Here is a 20,636-nt window from a genome sequence, read left to right on the forward strand (position 1 = left end):
TAAAAGTGTATGAACACAATAATTACAAACTATGGTTTTAAAAATATCTACACACAGGGACTTCCCTGGTGGTCCAGTGGTTAAGACTCCATGCTTCCATGCCACGCGGTGCGGCCAGAAAAAAAAAAATCTACACACAGAAAAAGAAGACAAAGAAAATCCACAACATTGTTATAGTATCTGTAGGATGGTGATATTGCTGAATGAGGTTGTTTTCCTTTTCTTTATCTTTCAAATTGTCAGTAACTTTACTATTTTAATACTGAGGAATATGCAACTAATAATAGAAAATAAGCTTAGCTACTATTTTAACATTAATCCTTTGTGTTTACAAAATGCATGTGGAAATATTTCAGAGGGAAAATACGGGGGAAAAAGTCATGATAAACTAATTTATACAAATACCTTTATTTTGTCTTTAAACATATATCACAGTAAACATGTGAGGGAGGAAGCTGATCAAGTCCGGTAGGGAAAAGTTTACAAAAGATACATTAAAAATATTCAGACTGAAAGCATGAGCATCCTTACATCCTTTCTCAAAGAACAAGCACATTCTATACAAATGATTGTGACAAAGAATTTTAAAGTTCAAGAGCCTGTCACAGTAATGAGGTAAAATATGGACAAGAGGAGTCTTGCAGGCGTCTCTCTCGTCCAATACTCACTGAAGTCTCATTCGTTTTTCAGGGGGGCCTTTAGTGCCCACAGTCTGTTGAACGTTCTTTGTGGTCTCCTTCTCCTCAGATTTTACAGTTTCTGGTATAGGTTCTGCCTCTTTCTTTGTCTGATCCACTAGACATCAAAAGCAGATATTTTTTGGAGGCGGAGGAGGGTGGAGGGATAAGACCAATTTAGACAACAGTTAATGTGAATGGTTCAGACTCTCAAATTAATTTAGAACTACTTATCTCAAGTTCTAAATTTAGCTGTTTCATCAGGCAGATGTATAAGAACCAATTTACAAACCAAAAACCTGATAATACAAGCAAATTATGATACTAGACAAAAATACATGACATTTAAATAAGACATTATGCATACAAAAGATACATAATTATTCTATGCCAGGTCAATGGATAGTCCAATACCTATTCTCAATGATGAAACAGAAGGCCTTTTATCAAACTTTTGACAACCTCGAATCACCTCAGCTTCTCCACACACCCTCAATACCTGTTCATCCCACTCTAACGCATCTTTCAAATACTAGTATCACTACCACAAAAGCACCACCTTTTGACAATCAGCAGATCAAAGGTTAGGAGTAACAAACTAGCATTAGAGAGTCTAAAAGGACAAAATGATCATAATTCACCTCACATGTTATGATTGTTACTGAGTTATACAGGTTGTTTGGTCTTATTTCAAGTTTGATAAGAATTATCAGATGAACCATACCTGGGACAGGCTTTTCTCCAGACTTTTGCTGTAATTAAAAAAAAAAAAAAAAAAAAAAGTGGGGAAGAGGGGTGGAGGAAGAGGAAGAAGAAAACAGGGCAGGTTAGCAAAGCTTTTTGCTTCTTGACGTCATAATTTTCATTAAAATTACACCTGCATGAGAATTATATTATAAATGACTTCATGAAGAGGAACTACTATCCATGTACCATAAAAAAGTAAATTTATCATTTTCTACTTCTTATTCCCCTGTTCCAGAAAAGACACAAATCTAAAACTAGAACAAAAGAATCAAACATAAAAAAACCCTTGAACATTAACAAAGCCCTTTGCCTCTGCACCGAGGCTACAATGCTTTATAAAAAGTAGCTAAGGAGAATCCAATGAGAGGGAATAATGGAGCCTTTCAAGACTCCAGAGACTTATTTGCATAGGGTATATGAGCTATAAGTAAGTAGAATGAAATTTGGATGTCTGACTTTTACAGTTGGCAGGTAGGGGACGTAAAGAAAAAGAGGTATTTTTCTATGAATATAAGGCTTCTGTTGAGTGTACTATTAGAAATCAAACTGCAGGAAAAAATGATGGGGGCACTAGGAGTCAGGAACAAGGTCAGATCCTTCATTCTGCACAGCAATTCTTTTACTTCAGGGGGCCCTGTCATCTCCCTGTTCTCACTACCCAAGTTAAATGCTTTAAAACACTTTCCTCCTCCTCTCCCTCCTTCTTCCTCCTCAAGGCTCACAACCTACCCCTCACCCTCAGCCAATAAGGGTGTCAATGCCCCAAGTTCTCTCCCATCTATCTACCTCCAAACCTATTATACCTTTATATACAGACATATATACATAAAAAATACCTCTCTATACTTCCCTGTCATCTCAGAATAAAAGTGTTCTCTTTATTTTTATAAAGTTTAATGCCTCCATTTGTCTTCTGAATTTCTTTCTGAATTTACATGCCCTCCTTAAGCTTCTTATCTATTCCTATGACTAGAGACTACACAATTTTCTGATGTCACATACTCCAGATTCATGCTACAAACTGCCTACTAGCCCACTCCAACTACAAGTTCTGGGAACCATTACACTTAATAAGACCAAAACTGAGTTTCCCATTATTACCCATTGTACAGAAAAGGTTAACATAGAAGGCCTGAGGCTACTATCCTTAGAAGGGCCAGGCTGCAAGGTTGGTCTTTGGCTGGTATCTGGAAATTTGGATTTCAGGAGGGTTCCCACCATTTTGTAACTGATAATGGCAGTTCATTATGCCTAGACTGTTTGTATAAAAAATGTTGTTTTTGTTGAATACCTGCCTTCCTTCAAAGAATGTGCAATTTTGGTATGTGCTAGGTAGAAGGTACCTACCTGAAAAACCTCCCCCAAAAATGTGGGCACCAAGTCTCTAATGGACTTCCTTAGGCAGAAATATCACTTACATGTTGCTGCATTTTCACTGTTGAGGCAAGAGTGTACTCTGTATGACTCTTCATGGGAAGAAGAGAGTGTGAGGAAGCCTGCAGATGGATTCCTCCAGACTCCACTAACGCCTTTTTTCCTTATATCTGGCTGTATAGCCCTACTATGTCACTGTAATAACTCCTGTGAGTCCTTCAAGCAAATCTCCAAACATGGGGGTGGTCATGGGAACCCCCAACACAACAACATTATTACCTATTTTATGAACATATTCGGACTTAAACATGTCTAAAGTAATTTGAGGGAACTAATAATTTTTCTTTACTTTAAAACAGGAGAGGAAATAGATGGTGTAACATTGAGGAATGAGAAATTGAGAGGGGATATTCTTATACTGCTAGCACTGAACCACTTGAACTATATTGGACACTGGACCATATCCAGACATTAAAATAATGTCATTATCTACCTAGTGCACACTGTCTAATCTTTTCTAGTGAATACTGTCACACAAACTAATAGGATGTAGTTTAAGATGGGAAAATAGAATGGAGGTGGCCTTTCTGACAAAATTTATTAGGTAACTTTGGAATAAACCTAACTGAAGCAATATCCTGTGGTGTCCTAGCAGCTTCTGAAAACAGCACTGAAAAGACATTCATAATAAAAGGCACTGAAGGCCTGAACTCCTATCACATCAGTTTTGTTACTTTCAGTAGTAACAAAAGTTAAAATATGGAAAAAGGAGCTTCAAGGAAAAATGCAGGACTTCTCCAATATTCTCCTGAGCACCCCCATAAAGGGGCAACATCCCTCGGATCCAGAACTCCTAAGCTACAAATGGTTCTGGGAGACACAATGGGTAAATAGGAGCTCACAGAAGGCTTCAAGGAGACCAAGAATCTATTTTCTTCTCCAGATCTGAGGAGAAATGCTGTAGGTTGGAGAAACAAAGAGATTATTAAAAGTTCTAGCGAAAGCCTTCCTTCTCCTAGTTCTGCTACATAGAGTTGACATACTCTCTCTCTTTGAGTTGGCTTTTGGCCCCTGGATGGTTAAAAGAAGGTGAGGTTCTGGAAAATGACAACTTAAGGATGACTATGGCTAAACCTTTACAAGAAAAATGTAAAAACTCACTGAAATGATATGTAGTGTGCAACCTGCTTAAAATAATTGGGAGGAAATAGGGGAAGAAGAGAGAAAACAAGATTGACCATGCCTGATAACTGTTGAAGCAGGATAATATCAATAGGTACATGGGGGTTTCATTTTTTATTATTCCCTCTATTTTTATATGTGTTTCTAAATTTCCATAACTTTCTACAAAGTGAAGTTTTTTTGTTTTAAGATTCAAGAGAGTCTTTGAGCTTTCTACATTGTCCAGCCTAGCTCACCAGGATAGAACAGTATATGGAATTCAAGTCAGGACCCCTAGCCAGAGAAAAAGGAACTGTCATTCAGCTGGAGTACCACAGAACCCAAACACAGCAGTAAGCTATTGAATGTTCTGGAGGTTGGCTTATGAAAATAGAACCCCTAACAACTATATTTAACCCCAAATCTGTTTCTTTTCCTATATTCTGAATTTGGGTTCAACACCAAGTTGATTCTAATCCTAGGCCTGAAACCTCAGAATCATCCATAATGCCAATCTCTCCACATCCAACCACCAAATTTAGGCAATGCTAAATCTGAAATGTATCTTGAATCTGTTTCCTCTCTATCTATGGCCACAGAATTAATTCAGGCTTTCCATAGTCTAACTTCCTTGACTCCAAACATCACATTTTTTTTTAATCTTTCTTGGAGTATAATTGCTTTACAATGGTGTGTTAGTTTCTGCTTTATAACAAAGTGAATCAGTTATACATATACATATATCCCCATATCTCTTCCCTCTTGCGTCTCCCTCCCTCCCACCCTCCCTATCCCACCCCTCTAGGTGGTCACAAAGCACCGAGCTGATCTCCCTGTGCTATGCGGCTGCTTCCCACTAGCTTATCTATTTTACATTTGGTAGTGTATATATGTCCATGCCACTCTCTCACTTTGTGCCAGCTTACACCTTCCCCTTCCCCGTATCCTCAAGTCTATTCTCTAGTAGGTCTGCATCTTTATTCCCGTCTTGCACCTAGGTTCTTCATGACCATTTTTTTTTTGTTTTTTAGAGTCCATATATATGTGTTAGGATACGGTATGTGATTTTCTCTTTCTGACTTACTTCACTCTGTATGACAAACTCTAGGTCCATCCACCTCACTACAAATAACTCAATTTCGCTTCTTTTTATGGCTGAGTAATATTCCACTGTATATATGTGCCACATCTTCTTTGTCTGTTCATCTGTCAATGGACACTTAGGTTGCTTCCAAGTCCTGGCTATTGTAAACAGAACTGCAATGAACATTGTGGTACATGACACATTTTCCTATGCATCTTCTATACCATTAATGGTTATCTTCCTAAAACAAACAAGTAACTACATTATTTCCTTGCAACTGTTTTTAAACATTTAATGGGTCCCTACTACCATCATCAATAATTCACAGCTAGTCAGTGCTGAGGGTCAAGAAAATGAGGTAGAGGATATCTCAGTTTACTTCAAGAGAGGGTGTATTTGAAAAAGAATGTACAAAAATTACCACTGCTTTCATTTGTCTTTAGTGATGATAGCTATTGTTTTAATACTTCAAATAACATTTAATGTACCTGGAAACATATGTTTACAGGAGTGGTACCAGGTTATGGGTTTAAAATAGTGAATAAACACTGGACTATCGAACTAACCACAAACTCCTTTGTGGAGCATATACAATTCTTCTCAATATGACCTTAATCGAAATTTTAAGTCTCATATTTCACTACCCTTCCCTTCACAAACACATAAGAGTAATAAAACTTCAGAGTATTTTCTGGTTCCTTTCCTTTTTTTTACAGGTACTTTGAGGTATAACGGATACACGAAAAAAACCTGCACATATCTGATATACACAATTTGATGAGTTTGGACATATACATACACCTGTGATACCATCACCACAATCAAGGTAATAAACATATCCATCACCTCCAAAAGATTTCTTCTGCTCCTTTAGTTTGGGGTTTGTGTGTGCGTGTGTGTTAAGAACCCTCAATATGAGATCCACCCTCTTACCAAGTTTTTAAGTGCACAACACCATATTGTTAACTGTAAGCAGTATGTTGTACAGCAGATCTCTACAACTTATTCATCTTATATAACTGTAACTTTACAGCCTTTTTAGAACTCCCTATTTTCCCCTTCTTCCATCCTCTGGCAACCACTATAATATTTTCTGCATCTGTAAGTCTGACTATTTTAGATATTTCATGTAAGTGAAATCATATAGTATTCATCCTTCTGTGACTGACTTATCTCAATTAGCACAATATCTTCCAGGTTCATCCATGACAACACAAATGGTACAATTTCCTTCTTTTTTAAGGCTGAATAATATTCAACTATATGTATATCCCACAGTTTCTTTATCCATTCATCTGTTGATGGACATTAGGGCTATTTCCATACCTTGGCTATTGTGGATAATGCTAAATATTCACTAAAATAATAAATGGGAATACAGATAGCTCAGGTTTCAAACTATATTACAAAGCTACAGTAATCAAAACAGTATAGTATTGGCATAAAAACAGACATAGATCAATGGAACAAAATAGAGAGCCCAGAAATAAACCCATGCATATATGGTCAGTTAATTTACACCACACACAAAAATTAACTAAAAATGGATTTAAGACTGGAATGTAAGATCTGAAACCATAAAACTCCCGGAAGAAAACATAGGCAGTAAGCTCCTTGACATCAGTATTGGTGATCAGTTTTTGGGTTTGACATGAAAAGCAAATGCACCAAAAGCAAAAATAAACAAGTGGGACTACATCAAACCAAAAAGCTTCTGAACAGCAAAGTAAGTCATCAACAAAATGAAAAGGCAACCTACAAAATGGAAGGAAATATTTGCAAATCGCATATCTGATAAGAAGTTAATATCCAAAATATATAAAGAACTCATACATCTCAACAGTGAAAAAACAAACAATTCAATTAAAAAATGGGCAGAGGACCTGAATAGATATCTTTCCAAAGAAGACATATAGATGGCCAACAGGTAGTACATGAAAAGTTGCTCAACATCACTAATCATCAGGGAAATGCAAATCAAAACCACAATGAGATATCACTTCATAGTTGTTATATTGGTTACCATCGAAAAGACAAGAAGTAACAAGTGTTGGTGAGGATGTAAAAAAAAGGGAACACTTGTGTACTGTTGGTGACAATATAAATTGGTGCAGCCAATACGGAAAACAGTACAGAGGTTCCCCAAAAAATTAAAAACAGAACTACCATATGATCCAGCAATCCCACTTTTGGGTATATATTTGAAGGGAATGAATACAGGATCTCGAATGGACACCTGCATTCCCACATTCACCGCAGCATTATCCACAACAGCCAAGGTATGGAAACAACCTACATGTCTGTCAACAGAATGGGTAAAGAAGATGTGAGATATATATATGTGTGTGTGTGAGAGAGACATATGTGATACACACACACACACACAAGTACACATATACAGGAATATTATTTAGCCATGAGAAAGAAGGATATCCTGTCATTTGTGAAAGGATGAACCTGGACAGCATTATACTAAGTGGAGTCAGACAGGCAAATATGATATATCACATCACTTATATGTGGAATCTAAAATGTTCAAACTCCTACAGAGAGTACAGCGGTGCCTGCCAGTGGCTGAGGGGGTGGGGGAAATGGGGAGATGTTGGTGAAAGGTATAAGATGAAATAAGTTCTGGAAATCTAATACACAACATGGTAATTATAGTTAGTAACACTGTATTATATATTTGAAAGTTGCTAAGAGAGTAAAACTTAAATGAACTCACTATAAAAAAGAACAGTAATTATGTGACATGACAGATGTCGGCTAATGCTATGGCGGTAATCATTTTGCAGTATATAAGTGTATCAAATCAATAGGTTGTACACCTTAAACTCACCCAATGTTACACCAATTTTATCTCAATAAAGCTGATAACAAAAAGTTTATCCCTAAGTATGTTTTTGATGCTATTATAAGTGGGATTTTATTTATTTATTTATTTATTTATTTATTTATTTATTTATTTATGGCTGTGTTGGGTCTTCGTTTCTGTGTGAGGGCTTTCTCCAGTTGCGGTGAACGGGAGCCATTCTTCATCGCAGTGCGCGGGCCTCTCTTGTTGCGGAGCACAGGCTCCAGATGCGCAGGCTCAGTAGTTGTGGCTCACGGGCCTAGTTGCTCTGTGGCATGTGGGATCTTCCCAGACCAGGGCTCGAACCCGTGTCCCCTGCATTGACAGGCAGATTCTCAACCACTGCACCACCAGGGAAGCCCATAAGTGGGATTTTCTTGATATCCTTTACTGATAGTTGTTAGTATATAGAAGTACAACTGATTTTTGTGTGTTGATTTTGTATCCTGCAACTCCACTGAATTCATGTATTAGTTATAACAGTTTTTTAATGGAGTCTTTAGGGTTTGCTATGTATAAGATCATATCATCTGCAAACAGACAATTTTACTTCTTTTCCCATTTGGATCCCTTTTTTTTTTAATTTATTTATTTTTGGCTGCATTGGGTCTTCGTTTCTGTGTGAGGGCTTTCTCCAGTTGTGGCAAGCGAGGGCCACTTTTCATTGCGGTGCGCGGGCCTCTCACTGTCATGGCCTCTCTTGTTGCGGAGCACAGGCTCCAGACGCGCAGGCTCAGTAGCTGTGGCTCACGGGCCTAGTTGCTCCGCGGCATGTGGGATCTTCCCAGACCAGGGCTCGAACGCGTGTCCCCTGCATTAGCAGGCAGATTCTCAACCACTGCGCCACCAGGGAAACCCTTGGATCCCTTTTACTGCCTAATTTCTCTGGCTAGGTCTCCCAGCACTATGCTGAATAGAAGTGTGGAGGGTGGATATCCTTGTCTTGTTCCTGATCTTAGAGAAAAAGCTTTGTTCTTCACCACTGAATATGATGATAGCCGTGGGTTTGTTATACGTGGCTTTTATGATGTTGAGGTATATTCCTTTTATACCTAGTTTGCTGTTTTTATCATAAAAAGATGCTGAATTTTCCCAAATGCTTTTCTGCATCTATTGAGATGATCATGTGATTTTCATCCTTCATCCTGATAATGTAGTGTATCATACTGATTGATTTTAGTATGTTGAACCATCTCTGCACCCCAGGGATAAATCCCACTTGATCATGATATATGATCCTCTTAATGGGCTATTGCATTTGATTCGCTAGTATTTCATTGAGAATTTTTGCACCTATTTTTTTTTTAATTTTTTTTTTATAGCTACTTTTTTTAAATTTTTATTTATTTATTTATTTTTTGGGGCTGTGCTGGGTCTTCGGTTCATGCGAGGGCTTTCTCTAGTTGCGGCAAGTGGGGGCCACTCTTCATCGCGGTGTGGGGACCGCTCTTCATCGCGGTGCGTGGGCCTTTCACTATCGCGGCCCCTCCCGTTGCGGGGCACAGGCTCCAGACGCGCAGGCTCAGTGGTTGTGGCTCACGGGCCCAGCTGCTCCGTGGCATGTGGGATCTTCCCAGACCAGGGCTCGAACCCGTGTCCCCTGCATTAGCAGGCAGATTCTCAACCACTGCGCCACCAGGGAAGCCCGCACCTATTTTTATTGGACTGTAGTTTTCTTGTCTTGTAGTGTCTTTTGGTCTTTGGTAACAGAGTAATGCTGGCCTCATAAAATGAATTTGGAAGTGTTCCCTCCTCTTTAATTTTTTGGAAGAGTTTGAGAAGGATTGGTGTTAATTCTCTTTAAATGTTTGGTAGAATTCACCCATGAAGTCATCTGTTCCTAGACATTTCTTTGGGAGGTTTGTGATTACTGATTTAGTCTCCTTACTCATTATTGGTCTGTTCAGATTTTCTATTTCTTCATGACTCAGTCTTGGTAGGTCATATGTTCTAGGAATTTCTTATAGGTTACCCAATTTCTTGGCATATAAACTGTTTACAGTAGTCTCTTATGATCATTTTACTTCTGTGGCATTAGTAGTAACATCTCTTCCATTTCTAACTTTATTTATTTGAGTCTCCTCTCTTTGTTAGTCTAGCTAAAAGTTGGTCAATTTTGTTTATCTTTTCAAAACACCAACTCTTAGTTTCCTTGCTTTTTTGTTGTTGTTGTTGTTTTTATTGAAGTATAGTTGACTTAAAATGTTGTGTTAGTTTCTGGTGTATCACTGATTCTTTTCTATTGTTTTTCTAGTCTCTATCATAATTTTTAATCTTTGTAATTTCTTTCCTTCTGCTAACTTATAAGTGGAAATTAAACAACACACTCATGAACAACAAGTAGGCCAAAGAAGGAATCAAAAGGGAAATCAGAAATTATCTGGAGAGAAATTAAAATGAAAATACAACATACCAAAACTTATGGGATGCAGGAAAAGAAGTACTAAGAGGGAAGTTTATAGCAATAAATCCTACATTAAAAAGAAGGAAAGATCACAAACAATCTAACTTTACACCTCAAGAAACTAGACAAAGAACAAACTAAGGGATTTTCTTGGTTTCTGAGATGTGTTCATTAATAATCTTTCATGTTTTTGGTTTTGTATTTTCTGTTCCCATTTTCTAGGTCAGCACTGCCCAAAATACAATGTGAGCCACAAATACAAGCTATATATGTAATTTAAAATTTTCTAGTAGTCACATTTTCAGAAAGAAACAGATGAATTTTATTATTTTTAACCAAATATATCTAAAATAGTATCACTGACATATAACCAATATTTTTAACTACTAATGAAATATTTTATAAATTTTTTTGTACTAAGTGCTTGAACCCAGTATGTATTTCACACATAACACAACTCAATTTGGACTAGCTGTGTTTCAAATGCACAATAGTCATATGTGCCTAGGGGCTACTGTACTGTGCAGGTCTAGGTGTTCTGCCACGAATGGCCAACCACACCTAACCTCTTACACTCTGTAGTCACTACTCATCATCTTACACACAGCTATAATTCATTTATTTATTTATTGAGCAGACACTGTTTCATCTTCAAGCGCAATTCATGAGATTTCTCTAAACTGGCTTTTTGGTCCTGAGTTCCAACTGTGGCCTCTGCTCCCTTCACTACCACGTCACCATTCCAACAGTACATCTCATCCAGTAGAGTCAGGGAAGGGGGAAGGAAAGGCCTATTCTAAAGTCATCTCAGTGTGTGAAAAACCTCAGTCTAAAACAACCCTTGAAAATCTCTTAAATAGGCCCTCCACGGGAAAAACATGACCTGTGTGTACACAGCCCTGTAAAGATAAGTAAGAGCTTAGACAAACCATAAGAACAACATGTTCATATATTCCATCTCACACTTACTTCTCTGCAAAAGTTCATTTAATACCACAGTACGTGGACCTGCTATTGCTGTTGGAATGCCCAAGACAACATAATGGAATTCATATAACTCCAACACCAGTATATGTTATAAGTCTATTTATTATTACTCCTGCCTCCTCCATTTATCATGCCAAACCCTCCACATCAAATGTACTATTCTTTTTATTACAAAGTTTTTATTATTCTATCATTTAAGGACTTAAATACCCTCTACATCAGGCTGGAAGGCAGCACGTAGAGTAAAAACAGCATGAGTTTCAAATTCTAGTTTTGTTACCATCTATGACACTTTCAGCAACCTTCTGAATGAGAATATTCTCTATATTCAGTCCTCATAGTTTATGAAGATTCAATGAGGAATTAAACTTAAGAGCACAGAACAGTACTAATTCCATTCCCTTTACCACCTCCTCCATTAAGTCCTTGAAAAACCTTCCTTTGATTCAGAGATCATTTTTTTAACTAACGAGGAAAATCAGTATTTTTAGGTCACATCTGAAACAGTTCTCAATTAAAAATAAATATGCCAGGAAAAAGTGTTGAATCAAAATTAACCACATGCATTCTCATTACCTGCACAAATTTGGGTGGAAATTTTTGTCTAAGGTCTAGGAGTAAAGCATCCACACGCTGTCTCTGGAAAATAGAGCTTGGTTCTTCTTTCCTTTTGACTTTAGGTTTGACTTTATCTATTAAAATATAAAGTCCAAATCAAAACATTGTCTAACTACTTTGGTGCCTTATATTTTACAAATCTTTGTCTGCCATGAATATATTCAAATTTCATTATTTCTAATGGCTGCTATTCCAAAGATAATCCCCCCAAATAAGTTAAACATAGCATACACAGAGAAGCATTCAAACTCTCCCTCTGAAATGAGGTTAAAATTCTAACATTTAAAAAGCTGATATATCTTTTAAAGACATTTCAGTTTTAGCATGTAAACATGGATAAACATCGTTCTTATGTTTCCATAATTACTTCATTATGGAAAACTTTAAGGCTAAATTTTCCATAATTACCTAAGTCACATTCAGAGTATTGGTTTGAAATTATCTTGTGTATATTTTAAGTGTATTAAACGGACTTTTCCCACAAAACCTAATAGGTCCAAATGGAAAATGCAACTTTCATAAACTCAAGTAACCATACTCAATTATGAAGACTATAATCCACTGAGAAAAACAGGACAAACCAAACAACAGAAGATCATAAAGACAAGAGAGAAAAGAACTTGCAAGAAAAATTATGAAGCTAATCACGTGTGGGATTTTTCCTGGGAGGGGAGTGTGCTGGTGGACTGTCTATAAAGAAAGGGTTCCAGTTAAGTTTTACTCCAAACATTTCATTAGGGTAGGGGCAAAGAGCTCTAGGGAGAAGTTTATTCAACTGATGCAAACTTTCCTAAGTCAAATGTTGTTGCCAGGACCTACTATTATGAATAAATATAACTGTATCTCAAAGACCATTCATTCCATGGGTCTGAATTTTATTTAAAGGTTACTTTTTCCATAGTAATTCATTTTAAGTTGCTATTTCTCTAGAAAGAAATGCAGAATATAGGTATACTGCTATAGATACATTTCTAGAAGTACTTTTATTGGTAAAATATGGTGCAGAACAAGTAGCAGATTAGCAGCTATGGCAACTAGAGGACCTGGCATCACGACAGGCGGTAACATGGAAAGATCAGAAAACAGACTGGTCATCTGGAGATAGGGCTTTAAGAGCATCTCCCCTGTTTCAAAAACTTGGAAGACTTGGGTTCCAGATTTCAAGATGACTCAACAGTTTGGTAAGCAGGAAATATCATCATTACTCGTTCCTCATCACTGATTTCCCCTACATGTCCTAAATATTTTTAAACCTTGCATCAACTTATCAAAGATTATCATGTACCAAAGAGATTAAAATTTGTACCTGTTCCTATGGGAATGCTATTACTACCACATCTAGTTACATGAATCATAGCTCTGACAATGTCATCATCCTATGAAACCTTCCTATGGAGAAGTAAAACACAGCTAGAAATCATCAATAGCCATTTTCCGAAAGAAAGCAGCTTCATTCTCCAAGTAACAAAAAGTGTTTTAGGAGGGTCTCGGTGTCCCACCTACCTTGCTCTTCATGATCTTTGAAGTGCCACCAATACCCTTTGGAAGGATGATATCGACAGTATGACATAGCTTCATCAAAAGCTGACTGAATGCCATGTACCGCAGTAAGCTTATAAAGAGAAAACAATTCTGAATTTCTCATCAATCATCCAAAATTTACAAAGTGAACACAAAATATTACATATGCAAAGACAGTAATTCTTCTGCTTTTCAGAACCTGAATCACTATGTATCTAGGGGTGGTATATACTTTGAACATGGAGTTGGCCCATTGGAACCAATGCTTAAGATATTCTAATAGTCAACACTTTACACCAACTTACACAAGGGAGAGGAGTTCCTGTTTAATTCTCGGTAGCAAGGTAGTTCAGTTAGAAGTTTTCTTTAATGTTTAAAGTATGTAAAGACACTCACCACTCTAGAGTTTATAACTGATCCCAAGTCTGGTGCCTGATAGATCACTCCAGCAATAATATAGTAATCAGCCAGTGGGATAACTAAAGCAGTGGGGAAAAAAAAAGTTTATCAATATAGCTATGCACACAAACTGCTAAATATATTTCCATAAAAAGAACAACTAAAGTTCGACATTTTCCCATACTAAAGCTTAAGGTAGGGTTTGGCAAGTCCCGTTTTTGTAAATAAAGTTATATAGGAAAATAACCACACTCATTCATTTGCGTTATTATCTAAGGCTGCTATGGCACTAGTTGAATAGTTGTCTCAGAGACCATGAGGCCCACAAAGCCTAAAAATATTTAGTCTCTGGACCTTCACAGAAAAAGTCTGCTAAAAAAAAAGTTTGCCCTAGGAGCAGTGTTTCTTAAACTTTAACGTGCGTTTGAATCACCTGAGTATCTTGTTAAAATCAGATTCTTACTCAGTAGAGACAATGCATTTCTAACAAGTTCCTAAGTGATCCAATGCTGCTGTCAGTCAACCACACTTTGGGGAGTAAGACCTTAGAGCAAGAGAGATTTAGGGCCCAGGATGAAGATACCAGACATGCCGAACTTGCCTCTGTGCCCCAGTCCGAGGTCCTAAGGAATAAAACAGTGGCTAGTGAGGCTGGTGCCATCTTCTGTCGCTTCTGTACCTGGAACCCTTTCATCATGGAACTCTTGTCCCCAGCCTTGTCTTTGTTCTAAGTTTCTCTTTCTCTCTGGGCAGGGACTCTAGATCTTTGACTTTTTTTTTTTTAAATTTATTTATCTTTATTTATTTTTGGCTGTGTTTGGTCTTTGTTGCAGTGCGCGGGCTTCTCATTGCGGTGGCTTCTCTTGTTGCGGAGCACAGGCTCTAGGCGCTCAGGCTTCAGTAGTTGTGGCACACGGGCTTAGTTGCTCTGCGGCATGTGGGATCTTCCCGGACCAGGGTTCGAACCCATGTCCCCTGCACTGGCAGGCGGATTCTTAACCACTGCGCCACCAGGGAAGTCCTAGATCTTGGACTTTGAAAGTAAATTTGGATTCTTGACTCTCTGGAACCACAACTTCAGTAGCAAGTCATTCTCTGGAATCAATACTAGGGTGAAGGTTATTCTCAAAGGTCTTGATGAGAGTATCTAATTTAAGAGATACAGCTGGTCATCTCTGGAATAGGTGACTAGCTCTTTGATTCAAAATCAAGTCTGAATTCTATACTTTTCAGTATGATTTCTAAAGCAAGTTTTTGTCTCGTAATTTTGGTTGAATGTGTCAATGAGGATTTTCCATTGATCTTTTATGAATTTGGTGCAACTGCATGTATCATGAATTAAACCTGATTTCCTTCTGAGAGACTAGAATTTTGACAGGCAGAGGACGTCTACATGATCAGCCCTCAATAAAAATTCTGGACTCAGAGTCTCAAACAGTCTTCCCCGTGCTCTGAGCAGACATATTACACACGTGGGGCTGCATTTCACTACTAGAGGGAAGGTGCACTTGGTGTGGCCCCTCACAGAAGGGAAAGCATAGGAAGTGTACACATGGATTCCTACAAATCCCTAAAACAGAACCCAATCCACAAAAATAAGAACATATAGCTCAGGAGTAAATAAATCATGGTATTTTAAGAAGAAAATAATGCCTAAAGTTTACATATTTTACCTTGAGTAGGGGACTGCCGCTGTTGCTTCCGAATGATAAAAAGAATGGGCTCTTGAGCATGTAAAAGGATGTATTCCACTCCAACCATCTGACTGAAAACAGGACACAGACATTCAGAGATCTATGAATGCCCTACAAACAATTCTGTAGAACATTCAAATTATCACATAAAAGTATAGCAACATTGTAAACAGGATAAAACTGCCTATGTTTGATATTAAAAATTGGCTGTTCAATAAAACTGGCTATTTTTCCCAGGTAGGTGGGGCACAGATAAAGTAAGATTTTGTTTTTAAACAACAAAATTTCTCTACAAAAATCCATGATGAACTTAAATCAGAGTATTTTCAGTCATGAAAGTACAATGAACCTACATTTCAAAAAAGGCAACCAAAATACCAGGATGCTTCCTGACCAAGGAGATCTATAAATATATATAAAATATAAAAATATACATGAACACTATACCTGTCTTAATATAGATCGCTACTATATATTGTACCCAACCAGAAAACATCAAAAACCTTACCCTCACCCCCAACATATTTTTTCCTGACATACTATGTTTAAAAGCAACACCAAGGTATCTCAGTAAATGTAAATATTTACCTCATAACAAAAGCTATTTAAAATACCAGAAATTTAATTTCTTAGATCCCCTGCTCCCCATGTTTAGCTGACAGATGAAAAACTTCATTACACAGTTGTTTCAGAAACTTTTGTAATAGTGATAAATTCTTAATTATTTAGCATCCCAAGTCTGAAGAATCTTGCTAAATTTGGCTAAAATTTTGTTTGTCAAACAAAGAAAAATCTACTGTAAACTCGACTGTGGTTTAAGACATTAAATTAGATGTAGAGGAGACAACATATATAGTTACCTGGTTAAGGACAACAGTTGCATTGCTGAAATCAATGAGATTTACATCTAAACCTCATAGCTGCATTTTAACTGGACAGTAATATGTGAAGTTATAAAGAAAAGACTTCCTAGGTTACAAGTGACTACTAATAATTCCTTTGCATGTCAAATTTGCACAAACCCAAACAAAACTCCGGTTCTTCCAAAACTTCTACTCTGTACTTCATGATCCACAGCTGGAAAGAACTATTCACTACAAAATCTGCAGTTGGCAAAGATGCTACCTTCTTATAATAACTTACTTTAAGTGTTCTAATGTTAGCCTCTGCATTTTGACCACTTCATTATTACATGTCCTGTCATAAAAAGGATTACTTCTTTCTGAAAAGTAATCCAGGACACTTCCACTGTTCAAAATAGGGATCCAGGAACTGTCAACCCAAGAGATTCCCAGCAGATTATCTATAGAAAGGAAACAAAATGATAAAGGATGAGAAAAGAGAAAAAAATCCAATCCAACAAACGTTTATTACGCATATAACGTAGGAGGCACTATGAATATAAGGATGACGTGGATCCTAACCTACATACCCTCTCAGTCCAGCAGAAGAGATAAGTATGCAAGAAAGCAATGACAACACAAGATCCATAATAAAGGTATGAATAAATGCGTTATGAGAGCACAGCGGAACAAGCAGAATACCTTACCTGAGGGAACAGGAATGATTTCTCATGGGGTGAGGAGGAGGTGGGTTTTAGCACTGTATGTTAAAGAATAAATAGAGGCTCACCATGGAGAAGAGGGAGGCAAAGTAATTCCAAGCAGAGGTAATGCATATACAAAGGCAGGGAAATATAAAAGTATATTATATGTTTAATTGGGAGATTCTGATTGACATATATACACTAATATGTATAAAAGAGATAACTAATGAGCCTGCTGTATAAAAAATAAATAAAATTCAAAGATTCAATAAATAAATAAAAGTATATGTTTAAAGAATAACTCAATTACGTGAAGAAGTTATAGGATTTGAAATCTAGAGAGGTCTTTCAAAATATTGGAAATCCTGAGTTTTTATAATGTTGGCAACTAATTCAAAAATTTTCAGATAATATGTATACCAAAGAAAACACATCCATTGCCACTAGTGGGAGATCTTCCAATTAAAGAGACAGAAATAAGTTAGGAATCTATTATTATAGATGAGATAATAATGATGTAAAAGGGGCAAATGAAAAGTAGAATGCCCTTAATTACAGCCATACAATTTCATATTTTAAAGAATTAAACCTTAAATTTTTCAAACTGGAAAAAGAAAAAAAAAAGACATGATAAGTAGGGCTAGATAGTTTTAATTAATGAGCTTTTATTGGGTACTGGCTGCAATGTTTCATACCATTGACAGTACTAAATCCCACTAGCTGTAAGTCATGAAACATCAAATTGCCTATATAATTACTGGCTGAAGGAGGAAGAATGGAAAACTTCAACCTCCCCATGCCTTAGTTTTCTCATCTATAAAATAGGGATTATAATAGTATCTCCATGCTAGATTATATACGTAAAATGCTTAGTACATTGTAATAACCCAATAAATGTTCATTATGATGATGATGGTGGTAGTGTTGGTAGTCAATTTCTTTTAAGATTAATATGAACAAACTTATTTCTGGCTTAACCAAAGGCTGTCCTAGTTTGTGCCTCTTTTTTTTTTTTTCCTAGTTTATGCACTTTTAAAAAAAATAGAAACATTTTTCATTCTCAAAAGGGTATAGGTTTACTAGATATTCAAATGGTCACGCTAGATTAAACTCATTTCAAATGTCACTAATCTCTGCAAAGCCTTTCTCTACTTTGCAAGGCAGAAATAATGGTTTCTTTCTCTATGTCCTCATAGCGGTTTCTATATAGTTTTATTATTAATTATTAATAACCCACAAATACAAATGTTTTCCCACTAAATGTTGAGTTTTTTAAGGAACTGGGGCTGTGGGTTACTCATCAGAACTAGCACAGGACCTGTTTGGTAAGAATTAGAAAATGTTTATTAATTCATGATTAAGGGCTAAGGACAAGTTACTCCACTGGTCATAAATTTACACACACTCCAGTATCCAAGGATGTTCAGTTACAAACTAGTTAACTGGGGTTAAGAGGGTGGTGTGTGGCTGTGAAATAGTATATATTAGTTCTCCCACATAGAAACTCCCTGTGACCACAGCCCAATAAAGAGAATACACTACCAAAACAAGCAGACCCCAACTATTTCTTACCATCTCCACTGTTACCACCCTAGTCTGAGCCACCTCCATATCTCCATGCATTACAAAAATGCCTTCCTAACCGGTCTCCCTAATTCTACCTTTGCCCTCCTACAGTGTTCTCAGCAGCCAAGGTGATCCTAAAAAAAAGTAAGTCAGGTTACGTTCATCCCCTCTGGTCAAAACCCTCCAGTGGTTCTCTATTTTACTCAGAGGACAAACCAAAGGCCTTACCACGGCCTACAATTCCTGTATGATCAAGCCACCACACCAATTCTCTCTCTGACCTCATCTACTTCCCGCCTCCTCTCTCACTGTGCTTCAGCCAAACTGGCACCCTTGCTGACATGTTCCCGCCCTAGAGCCTTTGTAATGGCCCTAACAAATCTAGATAAAAAGTAAAAAGTTATGAAAGCTAAATAGCCTGATGGACTAAATGTTTCTCTTTTTTATTCAGTAGCACGGGAGAGCATATTGACATGGCTCTAATACAGCTCTCTAACAATCAGCAAGTAATGAAATTAGGTACTTGATATTCTCACTCATAACGAAAGACATATAGTAAACATTATCCAGAACTGCTGAAGATCACTGGACATTTTGACAATATATAAATCACAATATATTTGTAATATGTGTGCTAGACTCCAATTTGGTTAATATAGAAAAAGGAACCTCAAACGTCAGGAATAAGGTAGGCCCCAGGCCAAGTGCCAAGAATGAACCAAACACTGTCGGCTCACGACCCCACCCCCTTCTCTGTCGTTCCTTCACCTGGACAGAACAGTCCCAATACTGCTGTAGAGAAACGTATGTAGGACAACACCGCAGGGCTCAAAGTCCAGAGCTTCTTCCAACCCCTTCGTTTTGACGCTTCTAAGAGACTCCTGAAGAACTGCGAAAATCTGGGCAATTTTTCGACAGATTGGCGCTTTGGGTCGTTCACAGAAAACATTCCAAAGAGCTTGGGAGACACCACAAAAGAACCGGAATCTTGCCCTCAAGATCTATAAATCCTTAAATCAGATTCCAAACAATCAGGAAACAAAGGGGACAGCACAGGTTACCTCGGATATCCACCGCCGCCATAGTTCCAAGGACGTTCTCAGGTTCTTCTTCCGGCGCAGAGTAAACGTAACAAGTCTGAGACGAAAGAGCTCTGCAGCAGAGCAGAGGAATGTTAAGGAGGAACCAAAAGAGGGGAGGAGACTGAGAGGCCAGGAAGACAGGGCAGGGAAAGGGAAGAAGCGGAGAGAATAGGAGGTGGAGCGGGGCGGGGCTGAGGGGCGGGGCTGAGAGAGGGTGGGGCGGGCTGGGAGGTGCAGCGGGGCGGGGAAGAGGGGAGGGGCGGAGAGAAGGGGTGGGGCGGGGCTAGGAGGTGGGGCGGGGCAAGGAGGAGGGGGCGGGATGGAGCCGGGAAGTAGAGTTGGGTGGGGAGGAGAGGGGTGGGACGAGGCAGAGAAGGGCGGGGCGGGGCGGGGCTGGGAGGTGGAGCGCGGTGGGGAGGGAAGGGGTAAGAAGGGGAGGGAGAGGCTAGGAGCCGCTAGCAGTAAGGAAGGAGAGAGCAGCGCCAAAGGAAGGAGAGGTAGAGGCAGGGCATACTACTGGGGTAAAAATTTGGAGACTTTGAGGAAAAACAGAGTGAGCAGAGGCCTGCCCAACGTCCACCACTGAGGGATTCGAAAATTCGACCTTGATCTCCTGTGATCGTTTATAAGAACAAATTCTGATTGTGCAGAGTTGGGGGTGGTAACATCTTTCATTTTAAAAGCTCTTTCAGGTGTATCCAATGAACTGTTCAGTTTAGGAGCTACTGGCCATTCTGTTTTTCACCCTGCCTCAAGTGTGGGGATGGGCCGGACTAAGCAGGAAGAATTTGACAGTCATTAGCTTTTATGTGACTAAGCCCATTAAAAGTCTAAACCCACTGAAGAAAATATTACATGCCTCTGAGACAAATTTTCACAAGACAGGAAATGCTTCTGAAGCAAAATATTAACAAGATTAAAA

At 38.1% G+C, this 20,636-nt stretch overlaps 1 protein-coding gene across 2 annotated transcripts; it reads right to left on the reverse strand.

The window, feature by feature from the left end:
- Positions 1-389: 389 nt before the first annotated feature.
- Positions 390-19,857, reverse strand: MED6 (mediator complex subunit 6). 2 transcript variants are annotated; one of them, XM_059915771.1, is made up of 8 exons: positions 19,694-19,857; positions 16,664-16,823; positions 15,500-15,591; positions 13,824-13,906; positions 13,410-13,518; positions 11,865-11,980; positions 1,402-1,429; positions 390-795 (listed from the first exon to the last, which is right to left on the reverse strand). In XM_059915771.1, exons 1-8 carry the CDS (start codon positions 19,713-19,715, stop codon positions 665-667), a joined length of 741 nt encoding a protein of 246 aa, XP_059771754.1. In that variant the 5' UTR covers positions 19,716-19,857; the 3' UTR covers positions 390-664. The 2 variants fall into 2 exon arrangements, with proteins under 2 accessions (XP_059771754.1, XP_059771753.1); XM_059915770.1 differs by lacking the exon at positions 19,694-19,857 and adding an exon at positions 19,401-19,659.
- Between the last annotated feature and the right edge of the window lie 779 nt (positions 19,858-20,636).

This window comes from Balaenoptera ricei, chromosome 2 (assembly GCF_028023285.1).
Source record: "Balaenoptera ricei isolate mBalRic1 chromosome 2, mBalRic1.hap2, whole genome shotgun sequence".
Classification (NCBI taxonomy): Eukaryota; Metazoa; Chordata; class Mammalia; order Artiodactyla; family Balaenopteridae; genus Balaenoptera; species Balaenoptera ricei.

Excerpts from the sequence above, each read along its gene's own strand:
- MED6 (XM_059915770.1), bottom strand. The coding sequence starts at position 19,581 with ATGTTTTCTGTGAACGACCCAAAGCGCCAATCTGTCGAAAAATTGCCC. Across the intron at positions 11,981-13,409 it reads CAAAGATCATGAAGAGCAAG|ATAAAGTCAAACCTAAAGTC; the intron begins GTAGGTGGGACA and ends ATATTTTAATAG. Across the intron at positions 1,430-11,864 it reads TTCCACCCAAATTTGTGCAG|CAAAAGTCTGGAGAAAAGCC; the intron begins GTAATGAGAATG and ends TTTTAATTACAG.